Source organism: Opisthocomus hoazin, chromosome 27 (assembly GCF_030867145.1).
Source record: "Opisthocomus hoazin isolate bOpiHoa1 chromosome 27, bOpiHoa1.hap1, whole genome shotgun sequence".
Lineage (NCBI taxonomy): Eukaryota > Metazoa > Chordata > Aves > Opisthocomiformes > Opisthocomidae > Opisthocomus > Opisthocomus hoazin.
Window position 1 is genome coordinate 8,396,781 of NC_134440.1, and position 25,051 is coordinate 8,421,831.

Consider the following 25,051-nt stretch of genomic DNA (forward strand, 5'->3'; position numbering starts at 1 on the left):
GTGCTGGGGGTTTGGGACTTTTTCTGCTCCTGGGAAACCGAGCACTGCGCCAGCCTGGACCCCCCCTCCCAGTGCACCCCCCCACTCCTGGGGTGCCCGCAGCGAGCTGGCCGCAGCGCGTCGGGGATGCTCCTGCGGATTTCGCCCCTTCCCAGGGAATCTGGAGGATGGAGAGGGGCAAAAAAGAGCCCAGGTTGTTTAAAAGCCACCTGGAAATGCTTCTCCCATCTGCTGCCAGCGAGCAAGGTGGGACCCCCGCTGCGGCACGGCGCGAGCCCCCTCACCCCAAGCACCCCAAAAGCGCAGCTCCCGGAGCTCCCGGCCCGTGTTCTGGGGGTGCAGGGGTTTCCCCTCCCGCAGCGACTCGCCCCATCTTCCCCATGGACGCCCGCGCTGAGGCCCCGCTCAGCCCCGCCATTGCCAGCTCCTCGCGCCCTGGGTCTTGGCCGGTGCAGAGCAGTGGAGCCAGGGCCGGTCATGTCCCCACGGGGCTGCTGGGGGCCGGGGGGTGCTCCCCACCACACCGGCGTCTCCCCTCAAAGGTGTTTTGGGGGTGAAACCACCCTGTGCCATGTTTGTGCTCTCCCTCGGGGCCACGCTACCCGGCTGCTTCGGCTGCGGGGTTACGGCTGCTCCCTAACCCCAAGGCACCTGGCTGGGGAAACTGAGGCACGGCACCACACTCCCTGCCCCGTGCGTGGCCGCCCTTCCTTGGGCAGCTCTGCCACGGGGGGCCCTGGGCTAGGAGGAGGCACCCCCAAAATACGAGAAACCCAAGCGGGGTTTGGGGACCGGGGACATGTCCCTGGCGGGGGGGGGAGTGCTGGGATTTGGGGGTGCACTGGCACCCCAGGGCTCTGTGCCCACAGCGGGAGCTGGGCTGCGGTCTGGGGGCTGCCTGGACTCCCCCGGCAGCGTTGGGGCCAGGACGGAGGCCGGGGGATGCGCCGGCGCGTGAACGGGCATGGCCATGCGGCCATGCGTGCCTCGGACGTGTGCGTGTCCCCTGCATCCCCCGTGTCCCCCGTGACCCCCGTGTCCCCCATGTCCCCATCCCATCCCAGCAGCAGACTCAGCGCCGGGAGAGCCAAACCCCGGAGTTTCTCCTGGGCAGGAAATTCCAGGTTTTTTGCAGGGTTTTTCCCGGCCTCCCGCTTCCCGGGGAGCCGAGCGGGTCCTCCCCACACCGGAGAAATCACACGTGGAACAAGGATTGATTTTCTGGTTTTCCCCTTGTGAATGGGAGCAGCGGGGCAGGGAGGGGGAGCCCAGCGCGTCCCCCGTCCCACGCGGAAGCGGGGGTCCCAGCACCGGGGCAGGCCGTGCGCCCCTCGGAGGAGCAGTGAGTGGGCGGGAGGGGCCTTGCTGGCCCCCAGCCCCACAGCAGCCGCCTTCAACTCCCCCGTTTTCCCTCGGCCGGTGTTGGTGCGGGGGGCTCCAGGGGGGACCCCTGGCCCAGTGGCAGCAAGGGGACAGGTGATGCCACGGGGTCACGGCTGCCTGGGGGGTCTTTCATTGTTGGGGTATGCCAGCGAGAAACGGGGGGCACGGTGGGTTTGCTGCTGCCCACCCTGGCCTTGCAGCCCCCAGGATGTGAGAAGGAGGATGAGGAGGAGGAGGACATCACCCTGCTCGCTAGGGACGAGCCCAGGCTTGGCGTGCCAGGGTCAAGGGTGAGATTGACAGCCCAGCTCAAGTGTGTCTGTACCACAGCGAAGTAGCACGTAGCATGGGCAATAAACAGGAGGAGCTGGAAGCCATTATACAGCAGGACGGCTACGACTTGGTCGCCATCACAGAAACGTGGTGGGACAACTGGCATGACTGGCATGCTGTTATGGATGGCTACAGACTCTTTAGGAAAGAGGCCAACAAGGAGAGGTGGTGGAGTTGCTCTATATGTGAGGGAGCAACTGGAATGCATTGAGCTTTGCCTGGGGGCAGACGAATGAGTTGAGAGCTTGTGGGTTAGAATGAAGGGACAGGCTCATAAGGGTGACATCACTGTGGGTGTGTACTACAGGCCACCTGACCAGGAGGAGGAAGTTGCTGAGGCCTTCTACAGGCAGCTGCAAGCAGCCTCACAGTCACAGGCCCTGGTTCTCATGGGGGACTTCAACCACCCTGACATCAGCTGGGAAGACCACACAGCTAGGCAGGTGCAATCCAGGAGGTTCCTACAGAGCATCGATGATAACTTTCTGATGCAAGTGGTGGAGGAACCAACAAGGAAAGGCGCGCTGCTGGACCTTAGTATTAACAAACAAGGAGGGACTGGTGGAGGATGTGAAGGTCGGAGGTAGACTTGGCTGCAGTGACCATGAAATGGTCGAGTTCAGGATCCTGCGTGGAGGAAGCAGGGCGATAAGCAGGATCAAAACCTTGGACCTCAGGGGGGCTGACTTTGGCCTTTTCAAGGAGCTACTGGCAGAAATCCTGTGGGCCAGGGCTCTCGAAGGCAGGGGGGTCCAAGAGTGCTGGTCGCTCTTTAGATGTCACTTCCTCCATGCTCAGGAGTGGTGCATCCCCCTGAGCAGGAAATCTAGCAAAGGAGGCAGGAGACCTGCATGGTTAAACAAGGAGCTTCTAGCAGAGATCAGGTGGAAGAGAAAGGTCCATGGAATGTGGAAAGAGGGGCAGGCCACTTGGGAAGAATACAGGAATGTTGTCAGAGAATGCAGGGATGCGACGAGGAAGGCCAAGGCCCACCTGGAATTGAAGCTGGCAAGGGATGTCAAAAACAACAAGAAAGGCTTCTTCAACTACATCAGCAGCAAAAGAAAGGCTAGGGACAATGTGGGGCCGCTGCTGAATGAGGCGGGTGTCCTGGTGACGGAGGATGCGGAGAAGGCAGAGCTACTGAACGCCTTCTGTGCTTCAGTCTTCAGTGCCAAGGCGGGCCCTCAGGAATCCCAGGGCCCGGAGGTAAGAGAGGAAGCCTACAGAGAGAACGACTTTCCCTTGGTCGAGGAGGACTGTGTGAGGGATCGCTTAAGCGATCTGGACGTCCACATATCCGTGGTCCCCGTTGGAATGCACCCACGAGTGCTGAGGGAGCTGGCGGATGTCATTGCTGAGCCACTCTCCATCATCTTTGAGAGGTCCTGGAGGAAGGAGAGGTGCCCGAGGACTGGAGAAAGGCCAGTGTCACTCCAATCTTCAAAAAGGGCAAGAAGGAGGACCCAGGAAACTACAGGCCGGTCAGCCTCACCTCCATCCCGGGAAAGGTGATGGAGCAGCTTATCCTGGAGGTCATCAACAAGCAAGTGGAGGAAAAGAAGGTTATCAGGAGTAGTCAGCATGGATTCACCAAAGGGAAATCATGCCTGACCAATCTGATAGCTTTCTACGATGACATGACTGGCTGGGTAGATGAGGGGAGAGGCGTGGATGTAGTCTACCTCGACTTCAGCAAGACTTTGGACACGGTCTCCCATCACATCCTCCTAGGGAAGCTCAGGCAGTGTGGGCTGGACGAGTGGTCGGTGAGGTGGATTGAGAACTGGCTGAATGGCAGAGCTCAGGGGGTTGTCATCAGCGGCGCTGAGTCTGGTTGGAGGCCGGTAACCAGTGGTGTGCCCCAGGGGTCAGTACTGGGCCCAGCCTTGTTTAACTTCTTCATCAGTGACCTGGATGAAGAGTTAGAGCGTACCCTCAGCAAGTTTGCTGATGACACCAAACTGGGAGGAGCGGCTGATACACGAGCAGGCTGTGCTGCCATCCAGCGTGACCTGGACAGGCTGGAGGGTTAGGCAGAGAGGAACCTGATGAGGTTCAACAAAGGCAAATGCAGGGTCCTGCACCTGGGGAGGATCAACCCCAGGCATCAGTACAGGCTTGGGGTGGCCCTGCTGGAGAGCAGCTCTGCGGAGAGGGACTGGGAGTGCTGGGGGACGACAGGGTGACCATGAGCCAGCAGCGTGCCCTGGGTGCCAAGAAGGCCAATGGGATCCTGGGGTGCATTAGGAGGACTGTGGCCAGCAGGTCGAGGGAGGTTCTCCTTCCCCTCTACACCCTAGTTAGGCTTCATCTGAAGTACTCTGTCCAGTGCTGGGCTCCTCAGTTCAAGAAAGATGAGGAGCTCCTGGAGAGAGTCCAGTGGAGGGCTACGAGGATGAGGAGGGGACTGGAGCATCTCTCCTACGAGGAGAGGCTGAGGGAGCTGGGCTTGTTCAGCCTGGAGAAGAGAAAGCTGAGAGGGGATCTATAAATGCCAATAAATATCTGCAGGGTAGGGGTCAGGAGGACGGGGCCAGACTCTGTTCAGTGGTGCCCAGCGACAGGACAAGGGGCAACGGGCACAAACTGGAGCAGAGGAAGCTCCAGCTGAACCCGAGGAAGAACTTCTTCCCTCTGAGGGTGACGGAGCCCTGGCCCAGGCTGCCCAGGGAGGCTGTGGAGTCTCCTTCTCTGGAGATATTCCAGCCCCACCTGGACGCGGTGCTGTGCAGCTGCTCTGGGTGACCCTGCTTGGGCAGGGGGTTGGGCTGGGTGACTCACAGAGGGCCCTGGCAACCCCCACTATTCCGTGATTCCATGAGTGTGCAGGGAGCGTGCAGGGAGTGTGCAGAGAGGCCAGGCGTGCACAGGGAGCAACTCGCGAGCGTGGAGCGTGAGCAGTGACCATGCAAGGAGCACGCGGTAACTGTGCATTAAGCGTGCAGTGAGTGTGCAGACAGGCCAGGAGCATGCAGGGAGCTTTCTACAATGGCATGACTGGCTGGTTAGATGGGGGGAGAGCCGTGGATGTTGTCTACCTCGACTTCAGCAAGGCTTTGGACATGGTCTCCTATCACATCCTCCTAGGGAAGCTCAGGCAGTGTGGGCTGGACGAGTGGTCAGTGAGGTGGATTGAGAACTGGCTGAATGGCAGAGCTCAGGGGGTTGTCATCAGCAGCGCTGAGTCTGGTTGGAGGCCGGTAACCAGTGGTGTGCCCCAGGGGTCAGTACTGGGCCCAGCCTTGTTTAACTTCTTCGTCAGTGACCTGGATGAAGAGTTAGAGTGTACCTTAGCAAGTTTGCTGATGACACCAAACTGGGAGGTGTGTTAGATACACGAGCAGGCTGTGCTGCCATCCAGCGTGACCTGGACAGGCTGGAGAGTTGGGCAGAGAGGAACCTGATGAGGTTCAACAAAGGCAAATGCAGGGTCCTGCACCTGGGGAGGAACAACCCCAGGCACCAGTACAGGCTGGGGCGGCCCTGCTGGAGAGCAGCTCTGCGGAGAGGGACTGGGAGTGCTGGGGGACGACAGGGTGACCATGAGCCAGCAGCGTGCCCTGGGTGCCAAGAAGGCCAATGGGATCCTGGGGTGCATTAGGAGGACTGTGGCCAGCAGGTCGAGGGAGGTTCTCCTTCCCCTCTACACCCTAGTTAGGCTTCATCTGAAGTACTCTGTCCAGTGCTGGGCTCCTCAGTTCAAGAAAGATGAGGAGCTCCTGGAGAGAGTCCAGTGGAGGGCTACGAGGATGAGGAGGGGACTGGAGCATCTCTCCTACGAGGAGAGGCTGAGGGAGCTGGGCTTGTTCAGCCTGGAGAAGAGAAAGCTGAGAGGGGATCTATAAATGCCAATAAATATCTGCAGGGTAGGGGTCAGGAGGACGGGGCCAGACTCTGTTCAGTGGTGCCCAGCGACAGGACAAGGGGCAACGGGCACAAACTGGAGCAGAGGAAGCTCCAGCTGAACCCGAGGAAGAACTTCTTCCCTCTGAGGGTGACGGAGCCCTGGCCCAGGCTGCCCAGGGAGGCTGTGGAGTCTCCTTCTCTGGAGATATTCCAGCCCCACCTGGACGCGGTGCTGTGCAGCCTGCTCTGGGTGACCCTGCTTGGGCAGGGGGTTGGGCTGGGTGACTCACAGAGGGCCCTGGCAACCCCCACTATTCCGTGATTCCATGAGTGTGCAGGGAGCGTGCAGGGAGTGTGCAGAGAGGCCAGGCGTGCACAGGGAGCAACTCGCGAGCGTGGAGCGTGAGCAGTGACCATGCAAGGAGCACGCGGTAACTGTGCATTAAGCGTGCAGTGAGTGTGCAGACAGGCCAGGAGCGTGCAGGGAGCTTTCTACAATGGCATGACTGGCTGGTTAGATGGGGGGAGAGCCGTGGATGTTGTCTACCTCGACTTCAGCAAGGCTTTGGACATGGTCTCCTATCACATCCTCCTAGGGAAGCTCAGGCAGTGTGGGCTGGACGAGTGGTCAGTGAGGTGGATTGAGAACTGGCTGAATGGCAGAGCTCAGGGGGTTGTCATCAGCAGCGCTGAGTCTGGTTGGAGGCCGGTAACCAGTGGTGTGCCCCAGGGGTCAGTACTGGGCCCAGCCTTGTTTAACTTCTTCATCAGTGACCTGGATGAAGAGTTAGAGTGTACCCTCAGCAAGTTTGCTGATGACACCAAACTGGGAGGTGTGTTAGATACACGAGCAGGCTGTGCTGCCATCCAGCGTGACCTGGATAGGCTGGAGAGTTGGGCAGAGAGGAACCTGATGAGGTTCAACAAAGGCAAATGCAGGGTCCTGCACCTGGGGAGGAACAACCCCAGGCACCAGTACAGGCTGGGGCGGCCCTGCTGGAGAGCAGCTCTGCGGAGAGGGACTGGGAGTGCTGGGGGACGACAGGGTGACCATGAGCCAGCAGCGTGCCCTGGGTGCCAAGAAGGCCAATGGGATCCTGGGGTGCATTAGGAGGACTGTGGCTAATTGGGGTGCCCTCGTTAGCAGCGCTAATGTGGAGCGGGGCGCTGATTGCCCCGGCTGCGAGGGGGGCGGGATTTGGGGGGGCTGGGGGGGTCGCGACCCCCCTGCTGTGGCCCCACCGGCACTTTGGAGGGGGGAGGCACACCCGGACTGCGGGGAGGGGGGCGGAGCGTTGCGTGGTGCCCGGGAGGGGAGGGGGGGGGATGGCGGCTCTGGAGGGGAGGGGGCGAGCAGCCAATAGGCGACGCGGGCAGTGACGTCATGCGCAGCCATTGGCCGAGGCGCCGCCGCTCGGCGCGTGCGTTCTCAGCCCGGGTCGGCGTCACGCGAGACGTGGGGTGGGGGGAGGGGAGGGGGAACACCCGCGCCGTGACGGGCTCCCACGGTGCCACCCAGTCGGGGGGGGGGCCCGAGGGAGGGGGGTGTGCTGTGACCCCCTGCCGCGCGCAGGCCTCGCGGCTGAGCACCGCCCCGCTCGTGACACGCGTGGGCTGCGGGGGGGGGACCCTGGAAGGTGCCCCTGGTGCTCCCCGCACCCCGCCCGCTGCAGCGCGGGGGGGGCTGGGGGGGTCCCCGCCCCTGGGCGCAGCGCGGGGGGTGGGGTGGGGGTGTGTCCCCGCGGGGGGGCGGTGTCGCGCGGTGGGGGCGGGGCGGGGGAGGGGCGGAGCCGCCACTATAAAGCGGCGGGGGGGGGGCGGTGGTGCGTCCCCTCCCGGCGGTGCGGAGCGATGCGGAGCGGAGCGGGCTGCGGTACCACCGGCAGCGGCGGCTCTGCGGGGCCGGTGAGCGCCGGGGGGGCTCGGGACCGGGGGGGCTCCGTGCCACCGCAGCCCCCTGACACCCGCCCCCCCGGGCTCCTCTCTCCGCAGGTTTCGGCCACCCCCCGGACCCCCTCCGCTGGCTCTGCCCGCTCCTCCGCATCTCTTCCCCCCCTCCCGGTTTATTTTCCTGTTTTTGTTGGTTGCTTGGTTGGGCTTTTTCCTACCCCGCACCCTTCTCTTGTTTCTCCCTCCCCCCCTCTCGCAGCAAGATGGTGCAGAAGAAATCTGAGATCCCCGGTTTCCACCGCTCCTTCAAGGTAAGGGGGTGCTCCTCGCCCCCGTGATGCTCCGGAGGGGTGGGAGGAGGGTGGGGGGTTGGGGTGCGGGTCCGCGGCGGCCGGATCCTGCGTTCTGCAGCGCTCTGCGCCGCATCCCCTGCCCGGAGTGTGGGGGGGCACGGACACACATCAGCGACCTCCCCCCTTCCCCCCCCCTCCCCCCCGAGGAGGGAGGGGAGCGCCGCGCCCGGGGTGCTGCCACCCAACCTGGGCCGCAGGACCCCCCTGTCCCCCCGCCCCGGGGGTAGGGGTGCTCCTCGAGGGGGGGTCAGACACCTTCCCCCCCCCCCCCCCCCCCCCCGCAGCAAGGCTTTGCTCACCCCGCTGCAGCTCCCACGGGTGCCCCCCGTGGGGTGGGCGAGTGGGTGGGCGGCGTGTGTCCCGTCCCCCCCCCCCTCAGCTGCACCCATTCACCGCACGTCTGCGAGCAGGGGGTGGGGGGCTGCCGGGCCCAGCCCGGGACCTGTTGTGCGAGGGCCAGATCCTGGCAGGGGGGGCTGCGGCCGGGGCACCAGGACCCCCGTCCCTCCTGGCCGCTGTCACGCGAGGGGGGTGCGAGGGGGGGGTCTGGGTCCCCCAAACGCTGGCTCTCGTCAGCCGGGCACCTTCGTGGGAGCTTTGTTTAGTTTGGCTCCCGGCGCTGCGAGGGATGCTGGGAGCTCACCCGAAACCTGCCCAGCTTATTTTAGCTGACACCTAATCCTGCTTTGAGGACTTGTGGCTGGGGTTTGGGCCCCCCCTCCATCTCCCCCACCCCGGGTGGTTGGGGACCAGGCCGGGGGGGACACGGGGGACACCTTGGATGCGCTGCTGGAATCGCCGCGCAGCGTCTGCCCTGTGTGTCCCATCCCCCAAACCTTTTGTGCGCCGGTGCTGCGGCAGCGGGCAGGGCCCCCTGTCCCCCGTGTACCCCCCGGTGCCCCCCCCGGGAGGCCTCATCCTGCCCGCGGTGCAGGGACTTGGGCTCGAGCCGCTCATCCCCGGGGAGCGGGGGGCTGGAGGGTGACACCGCACTCCGCAAACCCTGATACTGTCTTTTTTTAGGGGGGGGGGGAAATCTGGCCAAACGCTGCGCAGGAGCGTTTTCAGGCATCAGGAGTGGTGCTTTTTCGGGGGGGGATGCTCCTGGCATCCCCACACCGCGGTGGGGACCCCCTGGCCCCCCGAGAGCCGCCCCGGCAGCAAACAGGCGCTTTCGGGCTGTTTCTGGTGGCGGTGGCCGGGGCTGGCTGCTCCCGTGCCGCGCTGGGGCTGGCAGCCGGCCCGGGCACCGGGGCACCGGGGCGGGTTGGGGAACGCCGCCGGGAGCTGCTGCCTCCACCCAAACAGATTTCCTAACCCTGCGGAGGACGGGGCCCCTTCGCCTCCTGGCCGGGTGCCCCCGGCACTGCCCCATCCCACGGTGGGGTGGCTGGGGGGGGGGCTGAAGGTCCCCATGTCCCCTTTGGGGTGCTGTGGCCGGAGGCGCTGGGTTTGGGGTGAGGAAGGCAGTGGTTCCCACACCCATCACGCATGAGGGGTGCAGGGAGGGTTGGGAGCTGGGCCCGATCCTGCCAGGTCACGGGCATCACGCAGCCACGGGCACGGCGTTCACCGGAGCGGCGCTGAGCGGGCTCTGGCCCCCCATGACCTTGGGGGGAGGCGGGAGGACGCGGTGCGGTGGCTCCGGAGCCCGTCCTGCCCTGTGGCTTTTCTTCCTCCCCCCCTCGCTGTAGTTCAGGTCAGGGTGGAGATTTGGGGCTGGGTTGGTACGCGCAGCCCCAGTCCCTCTCATCATCGCCCGCGTGCTGGCCTGGGGCTGCTGGCGCGGAGGCATGACCCCGCGGCAACATCCCCGGCAGGAGACGTGGTCAAACCCTTCCTTCTCCTCCTCCTCCTCTTCCTCCGGCTCTGCCGCATCCCTCTGGCAGCAGTGCCGTGAGCCGGTGCCCTGCACGAGCAGAGCGTGTGCCAAGGCCAGCGGCGTGCCCGGCTGCGTGCCCGGACCGGGCGGGCGGCGACGGCTGGTCTGGCAGCTGCCGTCTCACTCCTGTTCTTGGCCCCTGCAGGGACAAAACCCCTTTGACCTGGCGTTTGACCTGGAGCTCGACCAGTCCAACGACCCAGAGCCTGTCTTCGAGTGCCCATCCCGTCCTGGTGAGCTGCGGGTGTCCGCCTGGGGGGGTTCCCTCACCCTGGACCCCGGGATGTCGGCCCTCTGCGTTCCCCTGAAGGCGTTGGGGGGCTGCCCCGGGGGTGGCGATGCTGGGGGGAGCGCAGGGTGGCCGGGGGTGACTCACGTCGGTGGCTTTGCTCTGGCGCAGACGTGCCTTTGAGTCAGCCCATCGACATCCCCAACGCCAAGAAAAGGAAGAAGAAGAAGCGCTGTAGAGCCACCGACAGCTTCTCCGGCAGGTTCGAAGGTGAGCGGGGCTGCCCAGGGACCCCAGGGGTCCCCCCCAGGCTGCGGCAGGGCTGGGGCCCTCCTGGTGTCCCCAGGCTCAGGGACAGCCGTGGTGTCCCATGCCGCGGTGGGGTCGGCAGCTCAGGCGTCCTCTCCCCTGCCAGATGTTTACCGGCTGCAGAAGGAGGTGCTGGGAGAAGGGGCCCACAGCAGAGTCCAGTCCTGCGTTAACCTCATCACCAACAAGGAGTACGCAGTGAAGGTAAAGCTCCGCGGCTTGGGGCTGCAGAGCTGGCTCCTGCCCACCCCCTGCCTCAGTTTCCCCTTCTGCCCTCCACATCTTGGGCTCCCTGGCTCTCCTGGGCTGTCCGGAGCTGGCACAGGACGACGGTTTCACGGGGTAAAGGGGATGGAGAGGGGCAGGAGCGGGGCAGGGCCAGGCCACGCAGGTGGCACGCTGTCCTCTGCCACCGCCCAGCTGCAGGACCTTGGTCAACCCCCTTAGCCACGCCCCTCTCCCTGTAAATTAGGGCAGACGCGAGATTAAATTGACGCTTGCACCGCATCTAGGGACTTGGGGCAAGCAGGGGCATGTGGTACGGCAGGGTGGCCAGTCCCCGCTCGCCCCGGGGAGGTCTCCGTGCCCCCACGAGCACTGGAGAGGTTGGGGTGAGCCAGCTGCTTTTGGGGTCAGGGATGGTGGTGCCGCGTCCCTGCACCCCACAGGCTCCAAGTCACGGCGTGGGGGGGCTGGGACAGGCCCTGTGTCCAAACGCAAGGGGCACTTGGCTTCCCCTGTTGCCCTGGGGTGCTTTTGGGTGCTCAGGTGGGGACACTGAGGCAGGGGGAGGGCTGCATGGCGGTTGGGTGCTCAGTGTGCCCCGAAGGGCTGGGGGTCAGTGGGACCACCCAGCTCTCCCCTGCGGGTGGGGACCCCCTGCTCACCCCATGGCATGTCCACCAGGCACCCGCTGTGCCAGCGCCCGGCGGGGCGAAGGGCCGTGCTCCGCTGCCGGGGCGGCTGCGCCGGGGCTCGGCCGCGGAGCTCGTCTTGGCCGCGGGCCCCGGGAGGGAGCGGCTTGGCCCCGCCGCCGGGAACAGCCTGTTCTGCTGCCTTAACCCCTTCGGGCACCCCCTGCCTGCCTCTGCCCGGCCCTGGGGGGTCCCCAGCGCCGGCTGGGTTGGGGCGCGGTGGTTGCCGGCCCCGGTCCCTCCCCGGCAGCGGTGCCTCTCCCTGAGTCTCGTCCGCTTTGCCTTGCAGATCATCGAGAAGCGCCAGGACAACGTCCGCAGCAGGGTCTTCCGGGAGGTGGAGATGCTGTATCAGTGCCAGGGACACAGGTACCGCAGGGCAGCCGCCATCCCTGTCCCCCACTGTGGGCACAGGGCGCGGGCTGAGACCGGGCTGACGCTCGCGACACCCATGGGCGGCAGGCAGGCCGCCCTCCTGCGCGGCTCTCCCTCCGTGTGGCCTCGCCGGGAGCATCCCGAGGCGACGTGGAGCCGCTTGCCATGACGACGGGGGCCGCGGCGGCCGAGTTGGAGCGGTGCCGAGGGGCGAGCCGAGCTGCCGCCGCGGCGTTCGCCATCCCGCCGCGGAGAGCTGCTGAGCGGGGCTGTTTCTGGAGCGGGGCGAGCGAGCCAGGAGGGTCTGCGAGCAATTAGGGAGCGGGGCCCGGCGCTGGAAGCCCCTCTCCCCGCTGGAATGTGGCCGGGGGCCCCAGCCGCGTGGTTTCAGTCGCTGGAAACCCGATGTTCTCCTCTGTTGGCCCTCCCCCGGGGAGCCGTGCGGGGTGGGGGGCTGCGGGGAGGGGGGGACCCCGCGATCTTTTTGGGGGGATGCTGGGCTGACACCGCCGTCCCCGCAGGAACATCCTGGAGCTGATCGAGTTCTTCGAGGAGGAGGACAGGTTTTACTTGGTGGTTGAGAAGATGAGAGGAGGTGAGTGCGGTGCCGGGGTGGGGGGAGCGGGGGCGGCGGAAGCCCCCCCAATACCCACGAGCCCCCACTCTGCTCTCGCCCGGCCGCAGGCTCCATCCTGACCCACATCCAACGGAGATGCCACTTCAACGAGCTGGACGCCAGCATGGTGGTGCGGGACATCGCCAGCGCCCTGCACTTTTTGCACAGCAAAGGTGAGCCGAGCCACCCCGGGGTGCAGCCGTGCCCCCCCCAGCCAGGGGGTGCTGCCCCCCCCCTCCTGCCCGGGGAGCAGGGGCCGGTGCCGGCCGCGGGCGCGCAGGGTCAGGCCCGGCTGCGTCGGGTTTTCGCGGTGCGGAGCCTGCTCCTCCGGTTTGGCCGGGACTCAGGGCCAGCAGCAATTTCTGCCCTTCGCCATGACGCGGGCAGTGATTTGGGGTGGGGAGGGAGGGGTCCCTGCGCTGCCCCCAGACCTTCTGCTGTGGAAATCTTGGGGGGGGGCGCAGGCTTTTCCACTCATCGCCTCTTCTCCCCCCTCCCAGGAATTGCTCACAGGGATTTAAAACCAGAAAATATTATGTGCGAGTGCCCGGACCAGGTGAGTGGGGAGCAGGGGGTGCTGCCGGGGCTGGGGGGGGGCCCTGGGTCCCTGCAGGGGATGCTGCTGCGGCAGGTGGGGCACGAACGCGGGGCTGAGGGTCCCTGGGGGCTTCCGGGGGGGTCACTGGCCACTGCTCCCCCCTCCCCAGGTCTCCCCGGTGAAGATCTGCGACTTCGACCTGGCAAGCGGCATCAAACTCAACGGCGATTGCTCCCCCATTTCTACCCCGGAGCTGCTCACGCCGGTAAGCGTGCAGACCATGGGGCAGGGGGGGTATAATGTCGATGGGGGGGGGGGGGGGGGGGGGTGTGTGTGTGGAATGTCCATGGAGGGGGGAATGTCCCTGGAGGAGCCCCCCCAGGCTTTGGGGCTGTGTGCAGCCCCCCGCTGCTCGTCGCTCCCATTGCTGCGGGACCCCCCCTTGGCGGCGGCGGGCGAGATGCGGTTCCGTAACGCGGGGGGGCCGGGCGGCGCAGGGGGGGCTGGCGCAGAGCCCGGGCTGCCGTGAGCCTTAGCAACAGCCGGCCCCGGCGGAGGCGGCTGCACGGAGGCTGCGCTTTCGGGGAGAAGTGGGTCAGGCGAGGGGCTGGGGGGGCCACCGTGATCCCCCCCCTCCACTCCGGTTGCGGGTGAGAGGGGGCTGGGGCTGCTTGCGTGCGGTGCAGCCCCTGCAGGGTGGGCACCCCGAAAACTTCTGGGGTGCCCCTGCGTTGCAAGGAGCTGTCTCATATTTGGGGGGGGCACACACTAAGCCTGCGCCCCCCCCCCCCCCCCCCCTGCAGAAAGCCCTGCTCCCCTTATCACCAGCAGCAGGGCCCCCCCCGCACAGGGTGTTGCCCTGCACCCCACTGTTTTCGGGGTGCTCACAGCGTTTTTGGGGTGCTTACTTGCTGGGGGGGGCAGAGCCTGGCCAATGTGGGGTGCCCAACAGCAGAGGTGGGGGCCAAAACACCCCCCCCCCTCGTTTCTCCACGTTCCCCCTCCACCAGGGGGAGGACCTGAATTTCTGAGGTGTCCCGAGTTTCCCCGTTCTCAGCAGCGGGGGCAGAGGGGGGTGGGTGCTGCGGTCCCTGCCGGGTGGAAGCCCATGCAGGGTTGCTGCGGGTTGGGCTTGCGTGGGTTTTTTTCTTCTTCTTGCGGTGGCATCAGCTGCCGGGGCCGGCGAGGCCTCTCGTTAGGAGGCCTCTCGTTATGTTACGGGGTGATTATCTGCTGGCTGCAGCTCTGCTCTCCCTTGGTCACGAGGCCGTGCGGGCTGTGGGTCGGGTCACGTGCGCTGGAAAGCCCCAGAGCCCCGGGAGCCGTGGGGGAATCGTGGGGGAACGGGACCGCTGGCTCTCGCCTCGCGTCAGCGTTAACTCCTCCGGCACCGGATCCGGCGCCCGCCGCGGCGGCCCTGCCCGCGTCAGGCAGGGGAACAGGCAGAACCGGCTCCGTCCCCGCCGCCATGTCCTGGGTGATGGGACGGACGCTGCCCCGCTGAGCCAGCCCCCTGGTGGCAGTGCTGGGGGGGGTCCGGGGGGGTGTTGCACCCCTTTAGGGTTTTATTTTTTTCGGGGTGGCAGGGCTGTGACATCCCCCACGTGGCGATGGGAAACCTGGCTGGGATGATCTACCCTGCCAGGTCCAAACCCGGGCAGCGGCCGTGTCTGCACCCTCATTTTGGAGGGGGTAGCCCCTTAGTTCTGGCAGACGCCCCCCCCCCCCATCTCTCAGCTCTGCCCCATCGCTCCCCTGTCCTTTGGGGCTCACCCCCGCCTCTCCCCGCAGTGCGGCTCCGCCGAGTACATGGCCCCGGAGGTGGTGGAAGCTTTCGAGAACGAGGAGGCGTCCATGTACGACAAGCGCTGCGACCTGTGGAGCCTGGGCGTCACCCTGTACATCATGCTGAGCGGGTACCCCCCCTTCGTGGGCCGCTGCGGCTTCAACTGCGGCTGGGACCGTGGCCAGGCGTGCTACATGTGCCAGGTGCATGGCGGACCCCGGCAGTGCCGAAACCCGCCGCTGGTTTGGAGCACCCCTCCCAGCTCAGCCCCTTTTTTATTCCCGCCCCCCCCCCCCCCCCCCCCCCCCAGGATATGCTCTTCGAGAGCATCCAGGAAGGGAAGTACGAGTTTCCCGACAAGGACTGGGCGCACATCTCCTCTGGGGCCAAAGATCTCATTTCCAGGCTGCTGGTGCAAGATGCCAAGAAGCGGCTCAGCGTGGCCCAGGTCCTGGAGCACCCCTGGGTGCAGGGGGTGAGTGCTGCTGCCCCCCCCTCCCCCCCCCCTTCCACTCCCGAATGCTGGGGTGGGGGGACACCCCATTGCAGGGTGCTCGGCTCTGACCCGGCTGCGTTTCGTTGCAGTGTGCCCCGGATAACACCCTGCCGACCCCCATCATCTTGCAGAGGTGAGCGTGGGTGGCCCTGGGGTGGGGGTGGGGGACACATTCCAGCCCCCCAAATCCTGGCTCTTCTCCCCAGTGAGCCGCTCTCGGCTCTGCTCGGCTGCGGCTCTCGCCGTCTGGGCAGCGGTTACAGCACGTGATTCGGGCTGGAGCCGTGTTTTTGGTGCCTGACCCATCTGGCGTGGCACACGAGCGAGGGGACACCCCGATATTTGCCCCCCAACCTCCCTCCAGCCCCCCGCATCTCACCCTGAGCCCCTGCCTCCCCGCAGGAACAGCAGTGCCAAAGAGCTCACCTCCTTTGCCGCAGAGGCCGTCGCCGTCAACCGCCAGCTGACATGGCGCGACAAGGACGAGGAGGAGGCGGAGGAGGAAGCACGGCCCATCATCATCAAAGCTACCTCACGGGCCATGCAGCTCTACGCCCCCTCCGAGTCCAAGCTGGCCAGGCGGCGGCAGAAGAGCAACCTGGTCAAGGCGGTGGCTGCTGGGCAGCACCTGGTAGCCCCCGTGGTCCTGGTGGCTGACCAAGCCTGAGCTGCACCCCTCGGACCTGCTGTACCCGACGTTCCCCCCATCCTCCTTCTTTCTTCCCCCCCCCCCCAAGCCCCCACCGTTTCTGGCTAGTGACAAGATCAGGACTCGTCCCTGCGGCTGGTTTCCAGGGTTTTGCTAATCTTGTAGGTCTGGGGTTGGGAGGGTTTGTTGAAGATGTTTTTTTAAGGTATTAAAACAAGCGTGAGGTTGCTTCACCCAGGACACGCTCAAGGACATCCGACTGACACACGGACTTTTGTTTCCCCGACTCTTGGTTTCTCCTCTGACATTTTTTCCTCCCTCCCTGACACCAAAGGACTCTTTGTATCCGCGGCCGCTTTGCCGAGTTCAGCTCGTTTCATACTGTGAACAAAAGGCCCTCGGTCGCGTTTTCGGCAACGGGAGTTGCGTTTTAACCTCGTCCCTCCCTTCGGAGCTGCGGGTCTTTCTCCGATGTTGGGGTCGATCCCACAAACCCCCCCCTCCCGGGGGTCTGGGAGGCATCTCCCGGGCACAGGGGCCCCCGCTGTGGGGACATCCCTGGCTGCGCTTCGAGGGGCTGCGGCGGGCAGGGAGCAGCTCGGGCCGGGGAGAGACGGTGCCAGCGAGGGAGCAGCTCCCGTCCCACCGAGCCGCCCTCTCTCCTCGGCAGCCTGCTTTCAGAGTAAGCTATTCACCTCTTTTTTTTTTTTTTTTTTTTTTTAATTCTTGGTTTTAAACTGCTAGCTGTGCTTTTCTGCAGGGCATGGAGAAATGTCTTCCTTTCCTCCTGCGCTCCGGCCGGCAGCTCCCCGGGGGTAAGGTCAGAGCCGGGGGGATGCTCAGGCGCCTGGGGCCGTGCTCTTGCGCTGGGTCAGGCGTTGCACCCCTGTTTGTGGAGGGGGGGGCTCACCAGTGGCTCGTGGAGGTGCAGGGCAGGATGAGGTCTCCAGGGTGGCTGGAGCAGCCAGAAAATATTACCCCTGCGGGAATAGCGGGGTGCTCTATGGGAAGGGAAGGACCCCCCTTTAAAGAGCGCTGGGACTCGTTGCAGGGCAGTGTGACCTGGCGTGGCTTTGGGCTGGTCCCGAGGCTGCCGTGGCCGGAGGGTCTGGGGGTGCCGAGGGTGCCGAGTGAGCACTGGGGAGCAGCTTGGGAAGGGCTCGGGATGCGGGGCCGGAGGGTTTGGGGTCGCGGCGGCAGCGCCTGGGCAGTGGAGGGTCGGACAGGTGGCTGGGGAGAGCTGGGCATGCGTGTTCATGTGTGTTCATGCATGTGTGCATGGAGTCACGCTTTCCTCCTCGCAGGGGAGGGCCTGGGGGTGCTGAACTGGGACGAGGCCCTTGGCTGGTTTCTGTGGAGCGGGGCCGGATCCGTCCGGGTGAGCCAGCAGCGCCCGTGCTGGGGGCCGGGCTGGCCTCCAGCTCCTCCGAACCCCCCCTGGCACCACGCCGGAGCGGCAAAGCCCCGCTGCCCGCCGGGTGTCGTGCCACCGAGCTGCGCCTGCCGCCGTCCCCGCGCCTCACCGGGAGGGAGGGTGCCCCTTCGTTAGCGATCTCCTCTCCCTTCCAGCTGAACGCTTTGAGCTTTATACTTTGAAAAAGCAGCCTCGGCCCATCGCGTGCACAGGGGAAGGCTTTGGGAGCTTGCTGTGAGCCGGGGAAGAGACTCCCCCCGGGCCTTCAGCTGAGGACAGTCACTGTCTCTGAAAGCCAAACAAAGTTCTCCTTTTTATTTGAAGACTGCTGACAGCAAAACTATGCAATATCTGTTGTTTTTTGTTTCAGGGAGGTGTGTGTGAGTGAGCTTGGGAGATGGTGATCTCGGGTGTTGATGGAGCTTGGGGCAGGGACCGTCTTTTCTCACCCTTCCTGGCCCTTCTGCTGAGCAGCATCGGTGGGTTGGGAGGGTGCTCCCCCCAAAACCGCCTCTGCCCTCTCCCCTGGGTGCCCCCGGTCCCACCACAGAGGGTGGGGAGGAGCAGGGCAGCGGCAAGGGGAGACCCCCAGCACAGGCACCGCAACACCCCGGAGAAGCCTCCTTTAAAGGCAAAAAAAGAAATCCATCTTGATTGTACATTGTTGCTTTTTATAGCTTATTTTGTCTTATCAGTTGTCGATAATTCCTTATTGTCTTATATTAAGAAATACTTGAATGCTGTACAGTACGCGATGCCTTGAGCTGGTGTTGTGGAAGCTGTTGTTAGTGCTGCACGCCGCAGCCCTTTTTTTAAAAAAGAAAAAAACTCTCGGGAAGGGGATGGCAGGGGGAAGTCTCTCCAGTGTTTTTTTGGCCCCCGTGCTGGTGTTGGCAGACTGAATTTCCCTCTCTTCCCGTGCGCAAGGCCGAGCTCTTCCACAGAGAAATGCGGTACACGCTCTGCTGGCGGCGGGTGCGTGGCTGGGGGGGCCGCGCGCTGAGCCGGAGCTCGTCCCCGTGGGCGCGTTGCCCACGCGTGGGCATCCTCAGCCGCGTCTTTGCGGCGAGGCGGTGGACGTGCCGGCGAGCATCCAAGCTCTTTGCTGGTCGCTCGGCCCAGGCTTGGCTTTGTGTTGCGGCTCGGGGGGCTTCGGTTTTGGACCCGGCGCTCCTGGCGTGGCACTCGGGGTCCGGAGGGGACCTGTGCCGCGGGGCTGGCGAGCTCCTGGCAGCTCCGGCGTGCGGGGCAGGGTCAGCGTCTCTAGAGGAGTTTTAAACGCTTCGAGAGGCGGGGGATCGCCCGGGCCTCCTCGAGCCCTGACGCGCGGTGGTGTTGGGGACCCGTGGGTGCCTTGGCACCGCACCGGCGTGGTTGGGGCGATGCTCGTGCCAGGGCCGGGCGTCCCCTCGTCGCTGCCAGTGCCTCTCTGGGGGGGTTTCCAGACAGATGCTGCCCGGCCCGCGGTCCGGCACCAGCGAACCCCCCTCACCAACGCCCTTCTTCCTCCTCTTCCTCTTTTAAAGCCTTCCCTCCCCCCCATAGAGCATCTGTCTTGGAAACCAACTTCAAAAAGGTGGTGTTGTTTGATTTTGGGTTTTTTTTTTTTAAAGCTGGAAATTTTAAGCGTTTTGGCTTCCTCTCCTTCCCCCCCGCCCTTCCTTCAGCCGACTAACTCGACTTAGAACTGGTTAGAAACGTTTACTGTGAAGCTAACTTTTTTTTATCAAAACAGGAGAAACTTTCTCCACTTTACAATTGATGAAGACTGCCAAAGCTGGTTCGACGAGAGTCCTGTTGACGCACTGTTGGTTTGTAACGTTGGCCTCTGCTCGGGGGCTGGCTGGAAAACAAAAATGAAAACGAAGAAAAAAAAACACACAAAAAAAAAAAAAAAACAAAGAAAAAAAAAACCACCCACAAAAACAAGCACTTTACTGTATGTACCAGGTGACCTGATACAGCTGAACTGAAGTTTTCCTTGATAACAATTGTTGATGCCAGAATTTTGTATTCTGTTTTGTAAGAATTTAATAAAAATGCATTGAGACCTATGGGGTTGGCACGTGGCTGCGGGCAGGCTGGGGGGCACGGGGCCAGTGGTGGCTGTGGAGGGGGGGTAGTGAGCCCCCCAGTCTTCCCACTATCTTGTGCTGGGCCCAAGGGGGCTGGGAGGGCAGGGCTGGAGCTGTGGGGTGCAGCTCCGGCCCTGACTCACTTTTCCCAGGGGGGTGGTGAGATCTGCCACATCCCCAAATGGGCTGGAGGGTGACGGTGCAGCGCCGGGCGCTCTGCCCGCTGCCCTGGTTCCCTTTATCGGGCAGGTTGCAGAGGGGGAAACTGAGGCAAGTGGAAGGTGTGTGGTGGGATGCAGGGGGGGCTGGGGATATGGGAAGCAGCAGGGACTGGAGGCTGGGGATCAGGATCTGGGAGAAGGGCAACAGGAGCCAGGGAAGATCTTGCTAAAGTTACTTTTTTACATATTTTAATTTTGAAGGTATTTCCTGGCCTGGTAAGTAAGTTTTCCAGTCCTGCTGCCCCGCTGGGGGATGGAGCTGTGAGCCTTCTGGATGCCACTGCCACCCCACTCGGTGTTGCGGGCCTGGCAGACATCCCCCCCCCATACGTGGCACCCCAGTTTTGAGGATGGGGCTGCGAGCTCTGTCACGGAGCAGTAGCTGCTGCTCCCAGCTCCACACGCTGGCGAGGGCAGCTCCGAGCCGAGGAGACCCCGCAGCACCCGGCTGCCAAGCAGTCCCTGCTCACTGCTCGAAAAACAGCGCAGCTGCAGCATCTGCACAGGGCGGCTCCAGGCATCTCCTCTCCAGGCTGCTCTGGGGTGGCCCGTGGTGGGACCAGAGCCGAGGTCCTCTGGATGTAGTGGACAAAGCTATTGCTCCCTCCTGTGCCTGGGGTCACCACCTTGTGACCTGGGACATTTTAGGAGCACCCAGCTCTCTCCTCTCCTTTTCTTCTCCCCTGGTGTACCCTGCTCTCCTTTCCATCTTGCACACTGTCTCACCTGTCCTTGTGCCCGCGGCTATCTGCTCCAGAAACCCTTCCTCCCATGGCCCATCCCGCAGACGCTCTGCCTCCCAAGCTGCGGGGCGCGTCCCAGGCAGGCGGCGAGTCAAGGGGAGCTTTGCTGCGGAGGCTGGCTTAGGTTTTAAATTCTGTAAAATTTGATTGTATGGTCCCTCTTTCCCCATGCTCCTGGCTTCACCAGTGCCCGGTAGCTGGAAACCATCTCAGAGCACGGGCAGAGAAGGGCAGCTCCAAAAATAAACCAGCGTTGGGTTAAAATAACCTGTGCTGCTCTGATGCTTGAGCATGGGCCCAAAAATAGGCTCTGCCGCTGGGATAAGGGTGCTATAAATAAGTCTGCGGTGATCTGTACTGGAGAAAAGCCCCGCGGCAGGAGCAGAGGCGATGCCACCCACGCTGGCCCAGTGGCACCACAAGAGCGAAGAGGCCGCTGCAGAGGTGCCAGGGTGGCCCGGGTGCTGTAGCGGGTCAGCCAGGCTTCGGGTGACGTGGTGGCTTGTGTCGGTTCTCGGGATTTAATTGAGCCACCAGGTCATGAGTGGATGCAAGCAGCCGTGGCACCTGGGCGGCCCATGGAGACGCACTTGGCTTCGGCACAGGGCACTGCTGAGGGTGGGTGAGTGCGCAGACGAAGCATCTTCAGTATTTTGGGTCTAAACCGGGCTAAACTGGTGGCAGGAGACAAACTGAATGATTAACCCGTGTTTTCATTCAGCATCTGCTTGGAAAGAAGTCCTGAGGTGAGGAACATCTATTCCCTCAGCCCCAGACTGGTCTCCTAAACGGCCAGTGAGCCCCAAAGCCACGCTGGGCATGTGGAGAGGAAGGCATGAAGGGCTGTTTTGGATAAAAAACAGGTTTTATTTTTCCTTTTCGTGCTTTTAAAATGGATTATGGGACAAGGCAGAGGAAGAAAGGGTCACTGAGCATTTTGCAGTGAATCACCGCGTGTGTCCAGGCACCCGAAACAAACCATTGCGGGCTTTTTGTTTGTTTGTTTTGGTAGACGGTGCCATTTTGGTGCCATTTTGTGGCTGTGCGTAGGCGTGCGGGTTCTCCCTCTGTGGCCTGCTCAGGGAGCGACGTGCAGCCTGGGTCTGGCCCTGCACCCGCACGCTGTGCGGCGGGGTCCGTCCCTCCGTGCCAGGACAAGCCTTGGAGGCACAAGCACCGCAGAGCACGGCCGTCTCCTCCACTGCCTGGAAAATTCCCTGGTGAGTCTTGCGTTTGTGGGCTCAGACGGTGAGGTGTGGCTTTCGGAGAGCCACGGGCCGCAGGTTGGGCTTTCCCACAGGATTTCAGCTCTGGGTGGAATTGCACAGGCCGTGTGAGCGGCGGGTCAGCGGGAGCAGAGCAGCGTCAGGTTTTCCCAAAGCCCGGGAGAACGTCTCCAGCTGCGCCCCTTGCAGATTCCGCTGCTGCCTATGACGGAGCGGGTCACGGGCCTCGCGGTTCTTCTCACCTGTCTGAAGGTTTAAATAAAGGCTCGTCGCTAAAGCACGGGGTTTGGCAAGTCCCACTTTAGCCCTCCTCTGGCTAACACCCAAGATGTGTCTGTCTTTGCCACGCAGTCCTCCTCGGAGCTTCGTTTAGTTTTGGCATAAACCCTTTGAGATGAGCTGCTCAGCCAGGTACGAGCTACCTCCGCATTCCTGTCTTTTGCTTGGAATATGTATTCCAGATCTATTTTTTTTTTGCTTTGCCTCTACAAAGTAAAGCAACACCAGGTGTCCCCTGCCATCAAACCCTGAGCACTCCAGTCCCACCGGTTTCATGCCAGCTGCTCGTAGCTCACCCTTGTGCAACCAAGACCCTTTATTTCCAGACCTGTATTTGGTCGGCTCCCATCTAACACCAGCTGAATCACACCGATTCCTCCACCCAAGGTTATTACTGTGGGTAGGCATTTTATCAGCTTGTGATTACCCGTCTAAAACAGTGCCGCCTTTTGCCGAGTGCTTTATTGGCCAAGAAATCTGTTGGCTATCAGATCCAGAAATAACAGCGCCGTGCCATTTTTAGGAGCGTTTGTTCTCGGATTTATTTTGGGGATGTTAAAGTCTCCCATATGGCACTATTCTTTGACCTTATTTCTTTTGTCTAATATGCTGCTGATCGCTGCTGCTGTGGTCCGGGGACGCTGTAGCAACCACCTTGTCCCATCCCACAGGACCAAGGCGGCAGTGCCCCACGCAGATTTCTGCGCCATTCATATTATCCCCTCTTATTTCTGTAGCTGTGTTTCTTTACACTGGTCCTGAGTTGAGCCTCTGGCTACTGCCACAATACGAATCACCCTTATTTATTTCATCACGTTGTGATAAATGAGGTAGTCCCAAATTGCGTTTCAATTAAAGTATCCAATTTATTAGGCGAATAAAGGCAAGCAAACAGCGCTGGGTGTGCCAGGAGTCCCTGCTCAACCGAGACACACACCGTCCAGTTCCTGTCTCCAGTTTATAGATGGTCTGTTGATACATATTCATAGAGAAGGTTCTGGACTTTCCCATAGGTTCTTGTTGTCCCTAATACATATTCATAGGGAAGTTTCTGGGCTTTACCCATGTGCCCTATGGGCTTCTCTTATGTAACACTATGTAACAACGAAACTGGTTTAAACTGGGAACATAGCATGACAAAATGTTCCAGAACATGTTGGTTTTGTTGATTTTCTAAACAGCATAACTTAGCTCCTATACCAAGGCGTTTGTCAGGCAACTTTGCAAGATACAGAAACACTGTCTATTACCCAGAGCACTGTTTTCTTTCAGTCTGTGGTTATACAAGGATATGCAAGACAGAAAATCACATCTTACCATGCTGTCCTAGCTTTCATAATGACACGAATCAGATGAATGTATTTCACAATCCCCCATTTCCTTTTTCATGGTATTGATTCGTGTTTTTCATTTCCAATCGGGTCAATATTTTGCCGAATTGGTATTAATTTCGGGTCTTCTTTTGTTCTTATTATCATCAGGGAATGGACTCTCTCTTTCCCTGCTTCTGGGTCAACAGGTACCACAGATATCTGCATTCCTTGTATAACTGAATGTATTAATCTAGTAAAACAAGGTATTAAACATGGAATTATTAACAATCCTCCAAATATCCCCAACACAACTATCCCAATTTTAACAAGCCAATCACTGCCCATAAAGTCTCCCCATAATCCTCTTAGATTGATTCCATCCCAAGTTTGAACTGGGACATGTGCAATTTTCTTCATTTCTGTTAGAAGCTCATCTACAGCTTTTCCTTCATCATCAATCTCTAAACAACAATTACTGAGGTTAAACTTTCCACAAACTCCCCCTTCTTGTGCTAACAAATAATCCAAAGCTAAACGATTTTGATACAAAGCAGTTCTCATCTTGGTATTTTGCTTTGCAATTAGTCCAAGTGCATCTCCGGTCTTATTTATAACTATTTCCACTACAGCTTGCAATCTAATTATTCTGTTAAGCATGTATATTGGGGTCCTGTAGCCCCAGGATCCGTCTTCAGCCCACGTAGCTGGATCATAATAGGCAATGATTCTCTCTGGGGGCCATTCGTTATCTTTCCAATTTCCAGTTTGCAGGCTCCGCCTTTGGCACTTTTTCCTTAGCTCATCAGCTTCAGCATACACTGGGACTCCTAGTCGCTCTCCTCGATTTATGGGTAATAGGAAAAAAATGGGTCTTATAGTCCCTAACACACAAGATCCTGCCCAGTTCTCTGGCAAATATGCATAGGCTAGTTTGCCACAGATCCAATCATGTCCTTCAGGAGCTGGCCAACCGTTTGGTACGTTTGCCCCATTGGTCCAATTTTTAAATTGATTATTTGTTTCCAGTGGGCTTCCCCATTTATCCCAGTTATTCCGAGTTTCATTCCATAGGTAACCTCCTTCACACTCCAAGTTACCTACTTGTCTTCCTTTGTCTTTTAGATTTTGCCAACAGCTCCTTCCAATTATACTCGTTTGAAGTACCCATGGTTGTTTCCTATTACCCTTCCCATTGTTTTCCATACTTGGGGATCGCTTATGTTGCTTTCCATAGCTTCCCATGGCCATCGTTCACCTTGACTTGTTCCGCCACAAACATAACAATTAGTTACATTTAATGACTTAGCAATATTTTCAGCAACGTTTATAAATAGATTTTTAGTAACTGTGGGAATCTCGTATTTCACCCCTGTTTCTATTTCATGATAAAAGGAGTTAAATAGCAGTCTATGTTATACTGATTCTTTCGTGTTTCCTTTTATTTCAATATTAATAACTACACCAGGCTCTTCTCCAGGCCCATATATCTTCAGCCCAATTTTAGTTATCTTTCTCTGTTTCCAAATTCCTAAATTTATAAGAGTTAAGTTTACCAGATTGCAGGTACTGGCTGTACAATCACTGCCCGTTTGCACCCTTGTGATCGCAGCTCGTAAATCCCCACACCGACTATCATATCCCCAGCCGGCAGTATCCCAACAGACACAGGACCATCCCCTCCTTCCACATAGGTGCGCCGACTGATGGCTCGCAGTTTGACTTGGTACATAATCAGGGTTTATGTGACATTGACAGCCACCAGGGCAGATGTATTTTGGTTTATCACTATAATACCATTTCCATTCTAGAGGTCCACAGTGAGTATCTGGATCATCATCTGTAATGTCGCATGCATCAAAAACTATCGATACCGATGCACTCAAGTCGTCTATAATCTTACTTGTTCCAACTAATCTACCCTCTTCTGAATTTGTCCTCATTTCTACCCAATATCGGTAAGGGAGTTCTTTTGGATCATAGCATACGGTTCTATTTCCTTCTTTACATAAGGCATATCGGGTTTGGTTATGAATGCAGCTTCCCATTTTCTGGCCTTTACAATCATAGATGGTATGATAAACCAAAGCGTGGGAGCTTACCCATCCCCTTCTAGGAGTCACCATTCATTGGCTGCAGTTGTTTGCTGTAGCCTGCGTTAAGGAACTCACCCCAAGTAGG

At 60.9% G+C, this 25,051-nt stretch overlaps 1 protein-coding gene and 1 long non-coding RNA gene across 5 annotated transcripts; both read left to right on the plus strand.

Annotated features, from left to right (window-relative positions):
• The first annotated feature begins 7,389 nt into the window (after window positions 1–7,389).
• On the plus strand, window positions 7,390–19,063 carry MKNK2 (MAPK interacting serine/threonine kinase 2). 4 transcript variants are annotated; one of them, XR_012766283.1, is made up of 15 exons: window positions 7,390–7,470; window positions 7,558–7,766; window positions 9,836–9,923; window positions 10,091–10,189; window positions 10,335–10,432; window positions 11,432–11,511; window positions 12,039–12,112; window positions 12,202–12,306; window positions 12,634–12,689; window positions 12,841–12,936; window positions 14,463–14,660; window positions 14,768–14,932; window positions 15,043–15,086; window positions 15,356–16,284; window positions 16,363–18,845. XR_012766283.1 is itself a non-coding variant. In XM_075444136.1 (14 exons), the coding sequence occupies exons 2-14, from the start codon at window positions 7,719–7,721 to the stop codon at window positions 18,987–18,989; spliced, it is 1,389 nt and encodes a 462-aa protein (XP_075300251.1). In that variant the 5' UTR covers window positions 7,390–7,470; window positions 7,558–7,718; the 3' UTR covers window positions 18,990–19,063. The 4 variants fall into 4 exon arrangements, 2 of the variants coding, with proteins under 2 accessions (XP_075300251.1, XP_075300250.1); XR_012766284.1 differs by having other exon boundaries at window positions 15,356–17,495; window positions 18,752–18,835; XM_075444136.1 differs by lacking the exon at window positions 15,356–16,284 and having other exon boundaries at window positions 18,752–19,063.
• Window positions 19,064–20,437: 1,374 nt separating this feature from the next.
• Window positions 20,438–21,539, plus strand: LOC142364483 (uncharacterized). The gene is made up of 3 exons (XR_012766282.1): window positions 20,438–20,677; window positions 20,777–21,275; window positions 21,356–21,539. It is a non-coding gene; the product is annotated as an uncharacterized LOC142364483 (long non-coding RNA).
• Window positions 21,540–25,051: the final 3,512 nt, after the last annotated feature.